Source organism: Tachypleus tridentatus, chromosome 2 (genome assembly GCF_004210375.1).
Source record: "Tachypleus tridentatus isolate NWPU-2018 chromosome 2, ASM421037v1, whole genome shotgun sequence".
Taxonomy (NCBI): domain Eukaryota; kingdom Metazoa; phylum Arthropoda; class Merostomata; order Xiphosura; family Limulidae; genus Tachypleus; species Tachypleus tridentatus.
Window position 1 is genome coordinate 42,738,967 of NC_134826.1, and position 19,008 is coordinate 42,757,974.

Consider the following 19,008-nt stretch of genomic DNA (forward strand, 5'->3'; position numbering starts at 1 on the left):
TATTTAAAGTCACCAATTCTTTTCTATCTTTATGTTTAACAGTGATGTAAGGGTAGCTTATGGTTCACCAGCTCTTGTGAATGATAGTTAACTCAGATACAATGATAAATAAATAAAAAAAGATTAAAAACTATTAAATTAAAAAAATAAATAATTTTGTGTTGTTAATTTTCACTTGAAAGTGTAATTTCTAAACAACTGAAATAGAAATGATAATAAGAACAGTTCACTTGTTTAATCCAATTTACACCCTGACAATCATTGTCATACCTTAGCTGACCGAATGAGACTTACTACTGGGCAGAAGACTTTATTAGTACTTACTATAGTAGACTTGTAGTGGTTGGCGTAATGCATTCTCCATTAACTTCAATTATGGATTCTTAGAATATAGAGATTTAGGAAAAAGGCATCAAATTTTTAATCCATGTAATTTTTTTAAAATCTGGTAAAATTTTATTCAAAACATAATCTTATCATATATATTAAAACTTGCTGAAACTCTGTTAGAAATTCATAGGAAAATGGTAAAGAATCATTTATTAGCTTAGTTTCCTTGTTTGTCATCAGAGATGCACATCTATGCAAATGTTTTAAGCTAATGCAACAAGTATATCAATGCAGAGAGAAATATTTCAATATTTAAAGGCAAAATTCAACATGCATGGTAATCCATGTAGAAAGTTGTCATATTTAATTTTAGATTTGTTAGAGTTCATCAGTTAACGTAACACAAAATAATCAATAGCATTCCAGTTATTTCAAGTGTCAAGTAATCAGAATATTGCCATTATTATTTTTCTTTATTAATTTAATCCATTGAACTTTGTTCAGTATAATAATTATTGTCACAGTTTGCAAAAAATATAATCAACTAATTCAAATTAGGGTTTACTGTTATTGCTGTTTTATATCGAAGCAGTTGAAAGAATGTTTGATTGTTGTTAATTGTGAAGTACACAATGGAATATCTGTTTTCTGTCAACCACAGATATTTTACTGTTTACTTCAATGTGTAATTGTTGAAAATTGTTAGAAATTAAACTAATGGTTTCTAAGCTAAATTTATAATAAATGATTCCAGTTTGTCTGGCTTACAAAGTGTATAAAAAAAATGTAAGTGACAGTTAAGGCTAAAATGTGATGATCAAATACAAACATCAAATTTAAATTCTTTTTGAACACAAATTTGAAGAGGAATTGAAACATAATTTCATCAGTAAGAACAAACAGATCAAGTTGAATAGTGAAATATTTATCTTAATTCTAGTATTTCTGCCAACATGAGTATGTAGTTGTGCTTAAAGATATCACAGTAATATGTGCATATGTAGCTTGCTGTACTTGTAGGCCTAAAACTTCACACTGTTGTAGTTATCACAGTAGTATGTGCATATGTAGCTTGTAGGCCTAAAACTTCACACTGTTGTAGTTATCTTGTAGGCCTAAAACTTCACACTGTTGTAGTTATCACAGTAGTATGTGCATATGTAGCTTGCTGTACTTGTAGGCCTAAAACTTCACACTGTTGTAGTTATCACAGTAATATGTGCATATGTAGCTTGCTGTACTTGTAGGCCTAAAACTTCACACTGTTGTAGTTATCACAGTAATATGTGCATATGTGCTTGCTATGTAGTTGTAGTTATCACAGTAATATGTGCATATGTAGCTTGCTGTGCTTGTAGGCCTAAAACTTCACACTGTTGTAGTTATCACAGTAATATGTGCATATGTAGCTTGCTGTACTTGTGTAAAACTTCACACTGGCCTAAATATGTAGCTTGCTGTACTTGTAGGCCTAAAACTTCACACTGTTGTAGTTATCACAGTAATATGTGCATATGTAGCTTGCTGTACTTGTAGGCCTAAAACTTCACACTGTTGTAGTTATCACAGTAGTATGTGCATATGTAGCTTGCTGTACTTGTAGGTCTAAAACTTCACACTGTTGTAGTTATCACAGTAGTATGTGCATATGTAGTTTGCTTTAGTTGTAGGCCTAAAAGGCCACACTACTGTAGACATCATAATAGTATGTGCACATGTAGCATGCTCTACTTGTAGATCTAATAGGCCATACTATTGTAGACATCATAAGTAATATGTACACATGTAGCATGCTCTACTTATAGGCCTAATAGGCCACACTAATTATGTGTTCTTGTTTTTTTATTTTAATGAACTAAAGTTATTGATTGAAGGTGTGAATCAGGGTTTCCAAACAAGGACCACAGGAAAATGTTATGGAGCTTGTAGCAAGTGCATAAGACTACTCTTAAAATATTCAGATTCTATAGGTTTATTAATCTGGAGCCTCATTTAGTATGTGGAATGTTTTTGGGTTTTTTATGCTAAGAAATTTTGTGAATCCCTGGTGTAAATAGTGGCACACCTGCTGATCAGTTTTGTTTTTTTATATCTTACCAATGCTTAATAATAAATATGTATAAACAGGCAAAACCAATTTAATAAAACTACAGCAATTAAATTCTTGTGTTGCTGAATTTATAAATGTATTTAAGTGGATTATAGATGTAGCTTCCTGCTTTATGCTGTACATGTCACTCTTTTGCTGTGATGGGATATGAAAATATTTTATTGTCTTCACTTTTAATTTATAAAACATATTGAGTTTTTTGGTTTATTTATTTGACTATAACAGAATTAATTAATAATGTATAAAAGTTCTTTTCCACCACCACCATCCCCCTAATTTTCATACACTTGCTACATTTCTTTGCCCTCGTTCCAACATTGTGTATTGACCTGTGTTTAGTGAAGTATATGTCCACTTTCCACTATAACAATAAGCTATGAATCTTTATAAATCCATAACTAGCATATTAAAGATTTAATTGTTGTAAATAATAGCCAGTGATAACACATTTTGTGTGTGTTTGGGAAGTGGGGGTAATGTTCAAATAGAGGTAGAACAATAATATCAAAAGAAATCCCTAATAAAGACATATTCTGATTTTTAGGGTAAAAATTATCAAAATATTCACATTCAAAGCCTGAGTTTGCAAGTTAGGAAAACATAATAAATTTAAATCCTCTAACTAAAATGGCAGTGTGTGTGTGTGTGTGTGTTGAATCAACACACCTGTTGTATGGTTTATTTCATAAAACACTTCATATTGTTTGTTGACCTCCAACTGTGCTATGAACAGTATATTTTATAATTAAATTATATCTCAGGTAGTAAAGTAGTGTATAATGAGGAGTAATTTTCATTTGTATTTCAGTTTACTTATTTAACAGTAGTTTTAGTTTTGTTTTTCTATCACATTTTTTCTTTTTAAGTTACCTTTGCATGCTTCCTACTCCATTAGAAAACGTCTGTAGAAAATAGTTTATCAGACCTGAAGCAGAAAGTAGAAGAGGGAGCTAAACAGGTATATTAACAGTAACTTCAGGTTTGATCATTTTTCATATTTGAAAGAGAATCTTAAATCATTATATTTCTTTTACAGTTTAATTTTTTTCCCTTCACATTTGGCTGTTTCAAACTGCATATATGATTATTTATTTATGAAAGTTTGAATAAAAGTTGCTACTCAACTGCTTTATGTTTTGCTTCAACATTGAATATGCTGCATGTTAAAGCATTTGTGTTTCGATAGATGAAATAGTAGGAAGGCAGGAATGTTGAGCTGTTTTACACTTTAATATAACATGATCCATTTTATAAAACATTGTAAATCATAATAATGTTTGGAACAGCAGCAAGCATGTTAAAATTGTTTACTCTTAATAAGTGGAACCAATTTTATCAAATTCATATATTTTATTATATTTAAAAGTGTAAAACATCTGAAAGCTGAATTTCTGATTTTGAGAATCACAAAGATATAGTTTTGTTGTATACATAAAGGCTGAAATAGTAACCTTAAAGATCTTTTTAGGGTTAAACAGTGATAAACCAGATAAAATTGATCTTAAAACAAAATTTTAAAACAGTTTCATTAGAATCAAGTTGTTAAAAACCTTTCCAACATTAGCACAGTTTAATGTCTTTCTCTGTGGCTAATATGTATTGTAATTCATTGTAAGTAATTAAATATGATGACAGTAGTGACACACAGGGGCATGTTAAGGAAGGCCTATTGGGGCCATAGATCCAGGCTGAAGCTCCTGAATAGCCTATTACAAAAAGGACCTGTCTTGTGTCCAAAAGCAAAGCCTCTCTTGGGGTTTAGCTTTTATTGTTATTGTTTTATTTTTACCTTAGTCTTTAGTTGTTATCATAAAAGGCTGAGTAGAAACCGTTAGCTCAAAACAAATTTGACCCTAAATCCATCTATGATAACATGTAGTATTCTGGTGGTACAGTTGTGTTAATATACATTTTTGTGTGAAATGTCATGAAATCTGTTGTGGTTATATAAATAAAACATGAAATATGGATATTAAAAACACTAAAATTATTTATCAAGTTCAGGTGTACTGATGTTTCAAGCTTAGCATGTAACAATCATATTAACAGTTACGTTCTAGATTGGAAAAATATTAAAGTTACAGCCAAACCCAGTAAAAGTTTTGGTAGATTTTTTTCTTGACTCATGGCATATCCTATGAGATTAAAATCACATGAACATTAGGTACCAGTACAAGTGTACCACCCTTATACCATGTGTTACTACTGTAATCATATTTAATCACCTAAAATAAATGACAATACACAATATCCTTTGCACGATATTGTACCAAAATGCTTGGCAGATTTTTTAAATATAAGTTTCAATTTTTCTAGTGTTGGTCAATTAAAAGGTCCATAATGTTATTTATCAAGACATTTTTTAGCCAGCCTTTATAAATTAGTAAACACGAATGATTGTTAGATATTCGCATAATAATACCTTTCTGTGCCCAGCTACCTACTACTTGAAAAGATATAGTATCAATTGTATTTTATGTAATAGATCACCATGAAATACTAATGTATATTTGCACACTATTTATCTCCAGCCATTCACTATAGATGTATGTCAAGATTGAATTATTCATACTTCTTACTGTAATACACCATGAAGACACCACTTGCTCAATGGTTTTATCAAATACATCTCTAGTTCAGGCAAAGTTGTCATAGTTATTGTACCTCAGTAGTACAATGTTTATGCATTGGGTGTTGTTATGGAAATTTAACGACATCTCTGCATATCATACAAATATTTTACTCAAAATGCAAGTTTTTTTTGTATGTATATGTAGGTTACAGTATTTTGTTTTTGTGTGCTTATTTCTTTTTGTTGTAAAATTTAGTGCTTATATAGCTTTAATTGAAAAGATAGCTTGTGTATATTCACTTAATATGAATATGATATGCATGGCTAGAAATAAACAGATTGCCTGGCAGAGTGCAAATGCATCTCTATTATATTCAAATATTTAATTTTTTTTAAATTTACAATAATATATAAAAAGTATTCATGCATTTGTGGTCTTGTTTTATTGTTTGTTGTTGTTTTTCTTTACAAGGTGGAAAGCTTGAAAAAACAAGTAGAAGACCAGAAAAAGTCTTTGAAGGTTTGATTAACTTTTTAGTGTTTAGGTAGCAGTAGACGTCATTAAAGTGATGTAACAGGTTTTTTATAGTAAAAATTTTCAAAATAGATAATAAGTAATTAGTTTATGTTGTCGTGGTTAATAATGTATATTATACAACATTTAATATTTGTTTCTTATGTTAGATAATTTGCATTAGTTGCAAAATAAAGTTTAACTGGTTGTTTTAAACATAGACCATTTCCTATGAAAACTCTCAAAACCAACTAAACATTATAACTTGTAGAAGAAATGAAAATTATGTGCCTTATGGGAAGTACAAAGTTTTTTTTTCCATAATTAAACCATTTAAATTATAGTTCTTTATGGCCAAGATTCTTAAGGTTTTATGATATTTTTGTAATGCTTATATACTGTATCTTTAGTTAGTAGGATTGTTTCTATGCTAATATCAAATTTTCTCATGTGAATAATTATAATAATATATTCTCTAAAGTAACATCATAATAATATCACTGAAAGTTATGATAAAAAATATGTATTATAATATTATTTTAGTACAATATAAAATCATTGTGTCACATGTCTTGCATTTTGATACAACGAGAGGAATTTATATGTCATGCAATATTTATAAAACAGTTACGAACGTGACAGTTATGAACCTAAAATTAATTAAGGTGTCACTAAATGAGTTAAGTTGCTAAATCAAGTATCTCAGACTTGACTAGTTTAAATTAATTTTAATTTAAAATTCTAGATTAATTATGAAATGTGTTTTCAAACATACAGGATCAAGAGGAAACACTTGATAAGAAAAGATGTGAGTTGAATGAACTGAGGCAAGAAGAATCACAGTTAGAACAGAAAGTAGAATCAAAAAGAAGTGAATTAGAAATACTGACTGAAACTCTACAAGAAAATCAGACTCAAGTTTCACAGGTACACATTAAATTTGTTTTTCTGATGATTGGGTCATGGGTATGACATTTTACTTTCAGGCAAGAAACAGAAAATATTTTTGTGTTCAGGATTTTCAAAAGCTCTAACTTTAGATCGATATGTTTATGTCCTAAGAATTGCCATGCTTTAAATTAAAATAAATTTAAGTACACAAACTTAATAATGTAAGTACTAAGTAGAAAATGTGTGAAAAGATTTCACTGAAATTGAACCAGATAATAATATTTTATTGTTTTCTAGTCATCAAAAACTACTGTGTATGTGTGCTTTGTTCTACCTGGTAATCTTTCTTATTAAGCCTGACCAGTTCCAGTAAAACATAGGCCAAACAAGTAAGGATCAAATACCACGATTGATCTTCAGTAATGATGTTATCACTAAATTTTCACCAGTTAACCTATTTTTAGTTTATTGTTTTTGGCATTAAGTGACTCAAGGTGAAACAAAAACATTTGTGTTTGATTTAACTCACCAAACCAAAGTGAGTGCTATCAGAGTCTGGCTGAAAAATCCAGATTTATCCATGAGATGGCGACAGCATCTGATAACATTTATGTCCTTTGGCTGAAAATTAATCCGGCCATATTTTTATTCAAAAAATTAAGTAAATATAATTTTATAAGGTATGGTAATAATCACTAGGAAATCATAAAAATAATTCCAACAAAATATACAAAAGTATTATGGGTTTAAATTGTTGATAAGCAACATGCTTAGAATCAAGTTGGTCATTTTATACAAAAGGCTATAAAGATTGAGTTTCCAAAAATGTAGAATTTTTTTTCAAATTCCATAATTATATAATCAGTTAATGTTTTTATTAATATTTTTATTGGTAAGTTTTAACTGTACAGTCAACTTGCTATTAACATACATGGGTGTTTATGTAAAGACTATTTTTGTTATTTGATCAACTTATTGTTATATATGTTGAATGTAATGACATAGTAGCGACAGATTCAATCAACAGAAATTGAGGTTTAATAATGAACAACAGAATGATGGCAGCAACGACAAACATTCAGCATGTGTGTGTACAGCAACACATTTAGTTCTTGAACATTTCAAAATATACATATGCTTGCTCAAAACTCAGTATAGCCGAATGTTCATTGTTGCTGTCATCGTTGTGTTGATTAATGACATACAGTATTCCATTTTGTGAAACATTAGTTCAGTTGGTCATAACACGTAAAATAATTTTGAATATATATTACTATTTATATCATAATTAATTGTTAATAATTATTATTAATTATTACAATTACAAAGATTATTTTGCATTATTTAATATATGCATTTAGGACTAACATAAGTCTGCTAATTTTGTCAAACCTTGTTAGGCATCATTGAAAATAGAACTGGAAATCTATTAATAGTGAGGCTATCTAACTGATGATACAGTGCATTCTGATAGGTATTGCTTTTGTTATTTCTTTAAGACCCAAGAGAAGGTTGTCCAGCTTCAAGATCAGCAAACCAAAATGCAAGAAGCATTAGAACAGTTTGATTCTGCTGTTAATACTGATACCATGGCTGACATCATTGAATCCTTACAACAGACTTTTACTCCAATCAGTCTAGAATCAGAATATCAGAAGTTGTCAAACACAGTTAGTATTGTTGTTTTCTAGTTAGATTTTTTTCTTTTGAGTTCCAAATGTTTTATTTTCTAACGTGAATTACTGTAATTGTGATTTTGTTGTTGTTGTTAATAAGCATAATTAGAGATGAAATACTAAAATAATGTATGTAATACTTAGGTTTGTTGGAATGCTGCAAAATAATGTAATATTTTAATATTACATATTTGTAAACATGGTAAATTTTTACCATGGCTGAAGTACAACTTATTGAAGGTATCTTTCTGGATGATTTTGCTTCCCCAAGTTTATCCATATTTATTTCACAACACATTTAAACATAAGGAATATCTCCATCTTAGCAACTTTAAACTTCTGGTGTGAACACATCATTATCATCTTAGTGTGTGAATTTTTCACATAAGAAAGGGCTACTTATTTACTCTTCTTGAAAGTGATCAATGTTTTGGTGACATCACACATCTTGTGAAACACTACATAATTTCTAAATATAATTCTTGTACATGCTATTCCACTGCAACTTTATATATTGACTGTGGTTGTCACTTGACTGGCTGATTTGTTTATTAAAAATAATATTAATGTGACATATTCAACCCCTTGTATTTGGTCTTGTTTATACAATTTTAAAGAAACGTGTATTTGTGACTTTATGGTCAAAATATCAAACTGCAGATTTCATTTTTGACAACTCTCTTAATTTGTCCATTTTGTATTCCAAATTAAATGTGTGAAAAATTATAAATTTGGGTCTTATGTTTAGTCCTTTCCCAGTCACTGTCCGAGAGACCCCTCACTTAATACCAAAACTTGTGTGTTGAGCTGGGTGATGAAAGACAAAAGTGTTTCTGAAGTGCTATTTATATATAAATGCAAGCCTAAAAAATTTTGCCTTAAACATGAAAAGCTTGCTAAGCGTTAGAAACAGATATCTGCCATTTGTTATGAAAAGAAAATCAAATGTGAATATTTTTAAACATTCCTTTCAATTTATCCATTTTAGATTTTAAAGCAAAGGTGTATGAGAAGAATATTTCAGGTCTGATTTTTCTCTCTTACAAGCTATTGCCCAATAGACCTTTCATTCAATACCAAAACTTGTCTGTTGGACTGAATGTTCTTAGAAAAAGTGATAGATCTGAAATGTTGCTAATATATGCAGTATAAGAATAAAAGTTATAGTTTCAACATATAAGTTGAAACATCCACAACCCACCACAGTGAACTCCTCTTGAATTCAAAGGCAATTGGGGATATACCTATTGAGGTTGCCCCTCATGCTAACTTGAATTCATCACGAGGAGTTATTGTTGAGAGGGATTTGAAGAATGTCCCCGAGTCAGAGATTCTCTCTGATCTCTCCACTCGCGGAGTTTCTGCAGTGAGGCGCATATCCACTCGCAAAGATGGAGTTACACTGCCAACAAATACCCTCGTTTTGACATTTACATCATCACATGCACCTGCCACCATCAAAGCAGGTTATCTAATTTGCAGGGTACGGCCATACATTCCATACCCTCTCAGATGTTTCCAATGTCAGAGGTTTGGCCACTCAAAGACATCATGTCATGGTTCCCTGACGTTTTCGTTGCAGTGGCAAGAACCACGATGCCTATGAATGTGACATAGACCCACATTGTGTCAACTGCAATGGTTCTCACCCTTTCTACTTTTGTTCTTGCCCAAAATGGTTGGAGGAAAAAGAGGTGCAGCGTTTGAAAACGACTCATAAGATTAGTTATCCTGAGGCTCGGAAATTGCTGCCTGCCACTTCATCTTGGACATATGCTGCTGCACTTCATTCCACAACTATAGTGGGAGTGCAAACAGATCTCTCTGTGCCTCTAAGAGAATCGTTTTCAAAACAAATGAAAGCCTTTTGACCTCCATGGTAAAAAAGGTTGATGAATCGACTTCCACACCCATCTCTGTTCCTCCCATACATTCCAACAAACCTCAAGATCCACATCCTTCAGTTTCAGATACAGGCATTTCTTCTGATACATCTTTTTCTCCCACCCCACGATGCAAAACAATCATTCGTTCGTGTCCTCAGTCCCTGGAATCCCCTTCCAATAACAAAGACCTGCCCAATCGACCCAGGGCAGGATCCATGGAAGTCAATAGACCTCCTCCGACTAAGGACAGTAAGGAAAAAAGACATGGTCGTAAACAGAAGGGTTTTTCAGTCACTTTGCCTACCCGTCATTAAGAATGGCCACCTTGATACAATGGAACTGTCGAGGTTTACGTTCTAATCTGGATGATATCAAAACATTGATTGCTTTCTACCATCCTGTATGTCTTTCCTTACAAGAAACATTTCTCAAACTTGCTGATACAGTCACCATTTTCAATTTTCTCTGTACAGAAATGACAGGCTGTCTGGTGGACAAGTACATGGAGGGGGTGGCACTATTGGTTGATCAGCATGTGCCCACCCTGTCTTTGTCACTCAACACACCCTTGGAGGCCGTAGCCATCCGTGTTTCCTTGGGTCATACCATCACTGTTTGTTCTCTCTACCTGTCCCCTGGAGAGACATATGATCAATCAGACCTTGATGCTCTCGTTGAACAGTTGCCGTCTCCCTTTCTAATCCTGGGGGACGTTAATGGACATCATCCCCTCTGTGGAAGTGCTGTTATTGATAGGAGGGGTTGCACTGTAGAGCGTATGCTCTCTGATCACAATCTTTTTCTTTTCAATACTGGTTCTTCCACTTATTTTCATGCACCTAGTCAGTCCTTTACTGCTATTGATCTCTCAGTTTGCTCCCCTTCATTATTTTCCCATTTTTCATGGAGTGTTGACAATTATCCACTAGGCAGTGATAATTTTCCTATATTTTTGAGAGAGATTGGCTGTGGTCGATGCCACCCTACCCACGTGCCCCAGTGGAAGCTGGATCAGACAGACTGGTCCACTTTCACTGCTCTCGCAGAACTTGATCCTGCCATCAATAGACGACTGTGTGGCAGCGGTAACTGGCTGGATTATACAAGAAGCTGCTCAGTGTATTCCTAAAACCTCGACACGTTTTTCATGATATCCTCGTCTATGGTGGAATCCTGCTTGCCTTTTTCCTTTTACCTTTTTCTATCTTTACTATATTCTTCGAAATTTCGTTCCTTACCAAAGCATCCCACCTGGGGATATGTTTTCCTTTCTCAGTGGGCCTTACTTTTTTCAGAACAGACAATCTGCCATTGCTCCTTTTGGCCTTCGCATCCAGGTGCAATTGGATGAATTGGGTCTGTCCTTGGATAACATTGCAGATTCCACAGGTCAGCCCATCCCACCATGGCTTATTACAGCCCCCAAATGTGACTTTTCTTTCAGTCATCTGAAAAAGGCAGATACTCCAGATTGGAAGTACCATCATTTATTTAATGAACATCTTTCAAACAATCATTCCATTCCCATTTATACAGATGGTTCCAAATCAGGTAATTCAGTGGGCTCTATTATAGTTTGCTGCGGTTCGGTGGTTGCGTGCAGAATCCTTTCTACAGCTTCTGTGTTCACTACTGAACTGTATGCCATATCTTTTGCCCTGGATCATATTGAAGCTGAGCAGTACTCTAACTGCACTATTTATACTGACTCGCTTAGTTCTATACTGGCCCTGGAATCACTTCACGTTGGCTCACATCCTGTTCTTCAAAACCGACTGGCCCATTTCTCGTTAACATCTACTTCTATCCAGTTTTTCTGGATACCAGGCCATGTTGGTATTCACGGGAACAAGCTTACAGACACGGCAGCTAAATCTATATGCTCCAGCACTATCACCACTGTGCCTATTCCGTACATGGACTATGGTCCTGCATTCAAGGCTCGGCTCTGTGCCAGCTGGCAGTCCACTTGGAGTGAGCAACACGACAACAAGCTTTTTCAAATAAAACCCTATATTGGGCTTTGGCCATCTAGCATCCGTAAGGTTTGGAAGGAGGAAGTTGTTCTAACTAGACTACGCATTGGTCACAGTTTTTTAACTCATTGTTTTCTTTTACCTGGAACTGATGCACCAGTGTGTTGTTTGTGTAACACTCAAATCACTGTAAGCTACATTTTACTTTCTTGCCATCATTACAACTCTCAACGACAGCACTATTTTAAACATGTTCTGTCCCAGGGTTTGTCTGTAACATTGGACAGTGTTATTGGTGATGGTGACACTGTCCACCTTCAGAAAGTTTTTAGTTTATTAAGTGTTGGATATTTATTCATTATACCTTTTTAATTGTGGTTCCCTTTTCACAGTTTCATTCTCTCTAGTTCAATTTGACATTGAAAAATGGCCAGAACATTAAATAACTCTACACCAGGACTGGAAAGGCCAACTTCAGGTGACTAACGCTACTGTTTGAACTATTCGTTTGAACTACCCGTTAGTTGTCCTGGCGAGTTGTTATTCCAATTTTGCTGCATGTCTTTTAAACTTTTATTACTTTACCCTTTGGTACTGGCCATAATGACACATAACCCAGAACCAGGATTGGAAAGACCAACCTCAGGTGACTGACGGTGGTTCTTGTACTTCCCTGTTAGTCTTCCTGGCGGGTTATGATCATTACCATTTTGCTGGAGTAAGTACTTCACAACTTCTCTTACTCTGCTTTCTCTCTTGCCATTGTAAACTAGGTGTCAACATTGGTTTTATTTTTTTTCTGTTTTTCAATGATGTTTTGTTTTACCTTCATTTCCTTTTCTGTATTTTACTACATTTAATTTATTTTTACCTTTTAACCGGACGTTTGGTGCAGATAGCCTAGCTGCTTTGTGCCATAAAACACTAAATCAATCAATTAATCTTAATATATGAACAGATTTCTGAGTTTATTACTTCTAATTGTGTATTTGGACTTGTTTGTCAGCTTCTTAAGTGCATTTTACCTCTGATAACGTGTCCTTTGTTGTTTTTCTTGCAAAGATCCAAGGACTTTTGGTTAATTCTAACTGCAGGCATAAGTAAAGAATGTTCTCTTACTTTGTTTTCCAATAAACCCAGTATTTGTATAAAAAGTAACACTTTGTTTATTGATTGATTTCTTACTGCTTATTTCTGTAGTGACAAAGTCATTATTTTCATACATCGTATTTATGTTAACATTATAGGATGATCCATTTAAAGATACAGACCCTTTCAGTGAAGTCAATGGATATACTGATCTAGATGCAGTTAATTATGAAGATACTTTTAAAGGTGAGTGTACATTAGTATAGTTCACTTTTCATTTTTACATCATCCTTTGTGTAGCCATAAAATATGTTAATTTTTGAATTACATCTTCATGTTATATTTCAAATGAATTTTGTACTTCTTGACAATGAACTGTTTTGTTTTTATCTGTACATTTAAATATCTTGGTTTTGTCTGTGTGTGAACCTCATATATGTATATTCTAAGGATAAACCTAGCACACATCTGATTTGCACAAGATTTTCGTAAGTTTATTGCACATAAAGATAGGTATAGTGATGTGAACTATAAGAAAAATAAACTGTTTTCTCTAGGTAAAAAATTACCTAGTGATGGGCAGTTGCACTCTAGATAAGGAAACTTTAAATGGTAAAAATTAAAGGATAACAATTGAAGACAGCCTTGAATGTAAATTGAAATAGGTCAACTATTTTATTGAAAGCACTTAAGGAAGAGTATAATATTGTGTAAAAAATTTTTCTTTATCCAGTTTTCTCCAGTGTTGTTAATACATCAGGACAACAGCAGTAAAATTGAGAAGTTTCTCCCACTTTGTGAAAATGTATATAAATGTAGAGAAATTGGTGACTTGTACAGTGTAACCTTAAATAAATCATAGCAGAGAAAAATAAGATAGGCAAAATAGTAAATTTACCTGGTGTAGCTTTTCAGAGTCATAATTACATGTTGTATAACATACAAGGAACATTTGGATATTTCATTTTCTTTGAAATGTTGTCATATTTTTTATGTATGGAAAAAAAGCTCAAAAATAGTTGATTTGATGTAGTGGTTGCCTTCTTTTCCTCCTTGTTCTCTGAGTTTCAAAGTCTTCACACTATATTCTCATTCAGAAGATTCCCTTAAAACTAATGGACCAGCAAGTAAAGGATTTGCAGATCCATTTGGTTGGGATCCATTTAATGATGGACTTAGAAATCACCCACCTGAGCCAAAACAAAATACTTCTGGCATTTCTGATCAAGAACAGAAAGTAAGTATGCTAATTATTAACACCTCTTTAATAATTGTGCTAATTATTAATACCTGTTTAGTAAGTGTGGTAATTATTAATACCTGTTTGGTGTGTAATTATTAATACCTGTTTAGTAAGTGTGGTAATTATTAATACCTGTTTGGTGTGTAATTATTAATACCTTTTTAAGTGTGGTAATTATTAATACCTCTTTAGTAAATGTGCTAATTATTGAATTCCCATTTACTGTCTAGTTTATACATATTTAAAAAAGAATTCTCTTTTCTTAAATGTATGATTTTACCATTTTTGGTGTGAAGAACATTTTATATTCCTTTAAAGCCTATATAAAAACAGTATAGAAATGTAGCTATAAAACATGCTGCATTAATGTTAGCTACATTGTATGTTACTTATTAAAATATCACAAGCCATCCTATAATTAGGAACGAAATGTCTATGTTAACAATACATTACTTATAACATAAAGTATTAAGTATTATTTATGCTAAAGTACTTAAGCAATATTAGTTGTACTACTTTTGCATTCATATACTGCAACACTTTGTGCCACTAGGTTGATCCTTTCCAAAGTTCCGAACCATTTGCTAATTTTCCAGCAACAACTTCTGTGTCTGGTAAGATATTGATAATTAAAATATATTTACTTTACTACTCAGTATAAATTGCTTTCTGTTGTAAATAAACAAAAATGTATAGTATGTGACTGACAAGACTCATGAGCTGCTTTATTAAGCTAAACCTTTCCAGAAGAAATTCAGCTCAACATTTTTTAACCATTTATTTTTATACTGCTGCTATGACTAATAACTTTGTTTTCTATGCGCAAACCTTATGTACTTTACCTGTTCTTATGGATATCAGACTTCTATCTTTGAAAGACAGTATTTAGAGCACTCCAAATTTTTTAGAGGAAGCAGCCAGAAAATGTTAAGTTATTAACACTAAACTTTTCAAGAGCAACAAACACTAAGAAGTGCCAATGCTTGAACTTCTGCACAACAGATTTGTCATGTGTGTTTGTAAATATTTAAGTTCACCAGCACTGTTTATCTCTATTGTTAATTGCTTAAACATTCTTAAACATATGTGGTATTTATGTCATACTTTTGAAGACTAAGTGAAAGGCCTCTTGTAGATAATTAACTTTAGATATTTTTGTGTATCACAAACAAACAATGGTGCATGTAGTCTGAATCACTTTAAATCATTTTTAAAAGTCCAAGACGTATGATACATACATGTTGGTATATAACATTATAAACTTTGACAGTTACCTTTAATATAACAGAGCAACTTTACTATCAAAGTAAGTTTGTAAAGTGTATATTTCTGTGTTAGTATTATGAGAGTCTGAGTATTGAGTCTATATCCTTTATGAATCTTTCAACAGAAATATGGCTGACATTTTTCTCTCAATTTCAATCTTAATTATATTTTTGTTTTGTTTTTTGCAGGTACCACTTATTGTTCCATATCTTGTAATTACTTCATAAAATTTAGTTTTGATATTAGAAATTGTCTGTTCTATAAATAACAAACATTTAATGTTAAATAACATAGTCTTGGGTGCAAATGAGTGAAATTATCCCAGCTGCTACTATTAAACAGTCTAACAATATTGATCAGCCTTGTGATTCAAGGAAGGAAATACCTTTTCAATGTATCAGTGCAATGCTGCATGTAATAAGCCTACATTGCACAAATTTTGGAATTCAAAGCTCAGTTGCATTAAAACAGATGATAAACTTGTAGATACAAAAAAAATTATTTGTGTCCTTATGCTTGATAGTATGTCATTTCTTTCTTCAAAATTTGGCATAAAAATTCATCTCGAAGCATCCAGGTGTTAAATATTTATGAGAAAGGATATGTAGATCCTATGTGTAGTATCATGTTTTGCACTTATCTGAAATAGGATAGTTCCTTAAAAGTACATTATCAATAGGATAGTTTCTTAAAAGTAAATAATGAGTAGGATAGTTACTTTGAAAGTATGTTATCGGTAGGATACTTCTTTAAAAGTTAATTAAAATAAATTACATAAAGAGTTATTACTAAAAGTATCTGGTATGTATAACAGGTTTTCTATAGAAGTAAGTTGTTAAGTAGAACAATTTCGTATTATCAGTATTACTTTTCCTCTTTTAGTGACACCTGATCCATTTAGTGCTGGAGGTACCAATCAGATTTCATCTGGTTCTGATTTAAAGGTAACCAAGATGCTAAAATATACATTGTGATTTTATCTTTTGTTAAATCTTGTATTTCAGTTGTTAAAAGGTATCTGTGTTTCAGCACTACTGTTAAATTCTGCAAGCCTAATTTGGTTTTTGTTCTTGCATCATGTCTAAATGTTGCCTACTGGTCAGCGCATCAGATTGGAATTATGGTACTACTAAATACTTGTCATGCTTCTGACTGTGAATGTGTATTAAGAATAACAGTTAAACCTGCTATTTGGTTATGAATATCTGCTTCAAATGATAGATATTGCTCAGTTGTTGATTGCCTTGTTTGGATATGCAGTTCAAATGTTAGGATGATTATGCTTGATTCATAGGTGTCTATAATCTGGCCATTTATCCAATTCTATGCATAAATACTTACAGTCAGTTAAGATTTCCACATCACAGGTATCTTGTGTCATAACACACTTTTGTGATTGAAAATTTGTAACACAAAAGACCTTTACAGATGTAGGAGAATTAGTGGTTAGTTAAAATAGGTGTTTTCCATATCAATAGGTGAGATCCATATCAACTCAAAATTTAAAACTTAGCTTAAACTTTAAAATTTTAACAGTATTGAGAAAATATGAATAAATACAGAGAACCAAAACTTCTAAGTTATGAAACCAAAAAGCCTGATCCTTAATAAAAATGTTGTTTAATTGTCAATTTCAGATAGCTTTTAAAGTATGAGCCAGTGCTAGTGAGTGAATATTTTGCATTTTACTTCATGTGTTGTTTTTGAAATATGCCCCAGGCCTTCTTGTATTTGTTATTCAACTGTTCAGGGTGGTCAGAATAGTCATAAGTAAGTTAAACTTGGAAACTACCAAACTAGTTTAAACTGGACAAATGAATCAAATAAAAAGAAATGCTTATTTTGGTCCCATCAGAAATTCATTAAAAAGAAAACAGCAGTGTATGTGTTGTGGATTTAACAGGTTTTCGAGTTATCCCGAAGAACAAAAACAATTCCCCACTTGTATATTACATGCAATATGTGTAAAGGACGTTTTTTATATATACAGTTTGTTCTTTATTTATAAAGTGTTTGTAGTGTCTTATCAGTTAATACGTAATTTTAACACAATTTGTAGCTAGACACTATATAACCAATACAAATTTAACATTTAGTTTAGTAATTTGCATATAAACAAGTTAATAAACACAATGTCATGCAGCTGGTATTTTTCCCACATTCCTATTAAATTTGTCCATTGCAGCTTCAAATCAAGGGTGTGTAAAAAATAAAGCATTCCAGATTTTGTTTTCCCCCACGAATCATTTGCCCAATCAGCTTTTAGTATCTAAATTTATCTATTGGGCCTAAATAATGACAAAAGATGCATCTAAAATTATATATTTTTTGCATGTATTTAATTTTGAGCTGCGATGGACAAATTTAGGGAAAGGTAGGAAAAACATCTACACTTACCTCATGTTTATAACAGTTTTTAGACCTACTTATTTTCCAATGCTTTGCCAACTTGTGTCTACCTATCTGCAGTAAAGTTCAATATTTATAGCATTGAATATTTGTCATTAAAAGTCAACTTCCTCAAATTGCTTGACTGTGCTGTACTACAAGATTCCAACATCCCTGTTAAAGCTCTTACTTTTCTGTGTTGGATAAGTGTTTCTTGAAACATAGCATCAATGTAAATGTTTGTAAAATTTAAACAAGCACAGAACATAAAAAAGGAATATTTAAACCTGTGCTGTGCTTAAGGCAAATAATACTGAGGCTTTTGAACACAGGTTCCAATGACACAAGCTTGTGAGTATGGTGACCCATCCCACCTCGGATGGAATGCCAGTCCATTGCAGTTAACCCCCAGCTACCAGCTGGTACTTATACATTTTGGTAGATGGAAACAAGTGGGATAAAGTACCTTGCTCAGGGACACAACAACATGATGCTGGCTAGTCTAAAACTTGTAACTGTCTGACTATAAGCCCAAAATGCAATGTCCCTGAACCATACTGACCCATAAAGTTAAACCTCAAGAAGGAATAGTACACTACAACTCATGAGTGATGTTTATCTTTGCTTTTCAGGACTGAAATGTTAAAAATAGGGCTATTTAATTAGTTTTTAATGAAAATCACATAACAGTATTCATGCAAGAGTAACCTGTATTAGTGATACTGATCAATGAAAAAAAGTCCTGATCAAAGGAGTGTAGTGCTCCTTTGTAATTATAGTGTGTTGTGTTCATTTAGATTATAGATAAGGAACTAGGTGATAACAACCCATATATTATGTACATTCAGGCTTTCACGATCTATAAACTGAAAAATATAAAATATTAATTTAGGTTGTCTTTATTTCATGGGTTAGGCTCTTATGGAAGGTTGAAAATAAAACTGCAAGCACAGCAAATCTGAAAATTTAAATGCACATACTACTTGAATTTTTGTTTATGTTTTTACTTGTAGCATCAAGATATATTACCTTAACTGTGTAATATTTTTGTTTTGTTAACTCATGGT

General features: G+C 32.3%; 1 protein-coding gene across 6 annotated transcripts in view; it reads left to right on the forward strand.

Moving 5' to 3' along the window:
* LOC143241949 (uncharacterized) overlaps positions 1–19,008 on the forward strand; it is a 59,429-nt gene that overhangs the window by 33,628 nt on the left and 6,793 nt on the right. For 4 of the 6 annotated variants that reach the window (XM_076485288.1, XM_076485301.1, XM_076485269.1 and 1 more), the window contains 8 exons: positions 3,336–3,398; positions 5,485–5,532; positions 6,304–6,453; positions 7,917–8,087; positions 13,203–13,290; positions 14,142–14,281; positions 14,841–14,901; positions 16,436–16,497. In XM_076485288.1, coding sequence (XP_076341403.1) covers positions 3,336–3,398; positions 5,485–5,532; positions 6,304–6,453; positions 7,917–8,087; positions 13,203–13,290; positions 14,142–14,281; positions 14,841–14,901; positions 16,436–16,497 — 783 coding nt within the window. The remainder of the gene's footprint in view (positions 1–3,335; positions 3,399–5,484; positions 5,533–6,303; positions 6,454–7,916; positions 8,088–13,202; positions 13,291–14,141; positions 14,282–14,840; positions 14,902–16,435; positions 16,498–19,008) is intronic. The other 2 variants (XM_076485280.1, XM_076485296.1) reach the window with 2 other exon arrangements.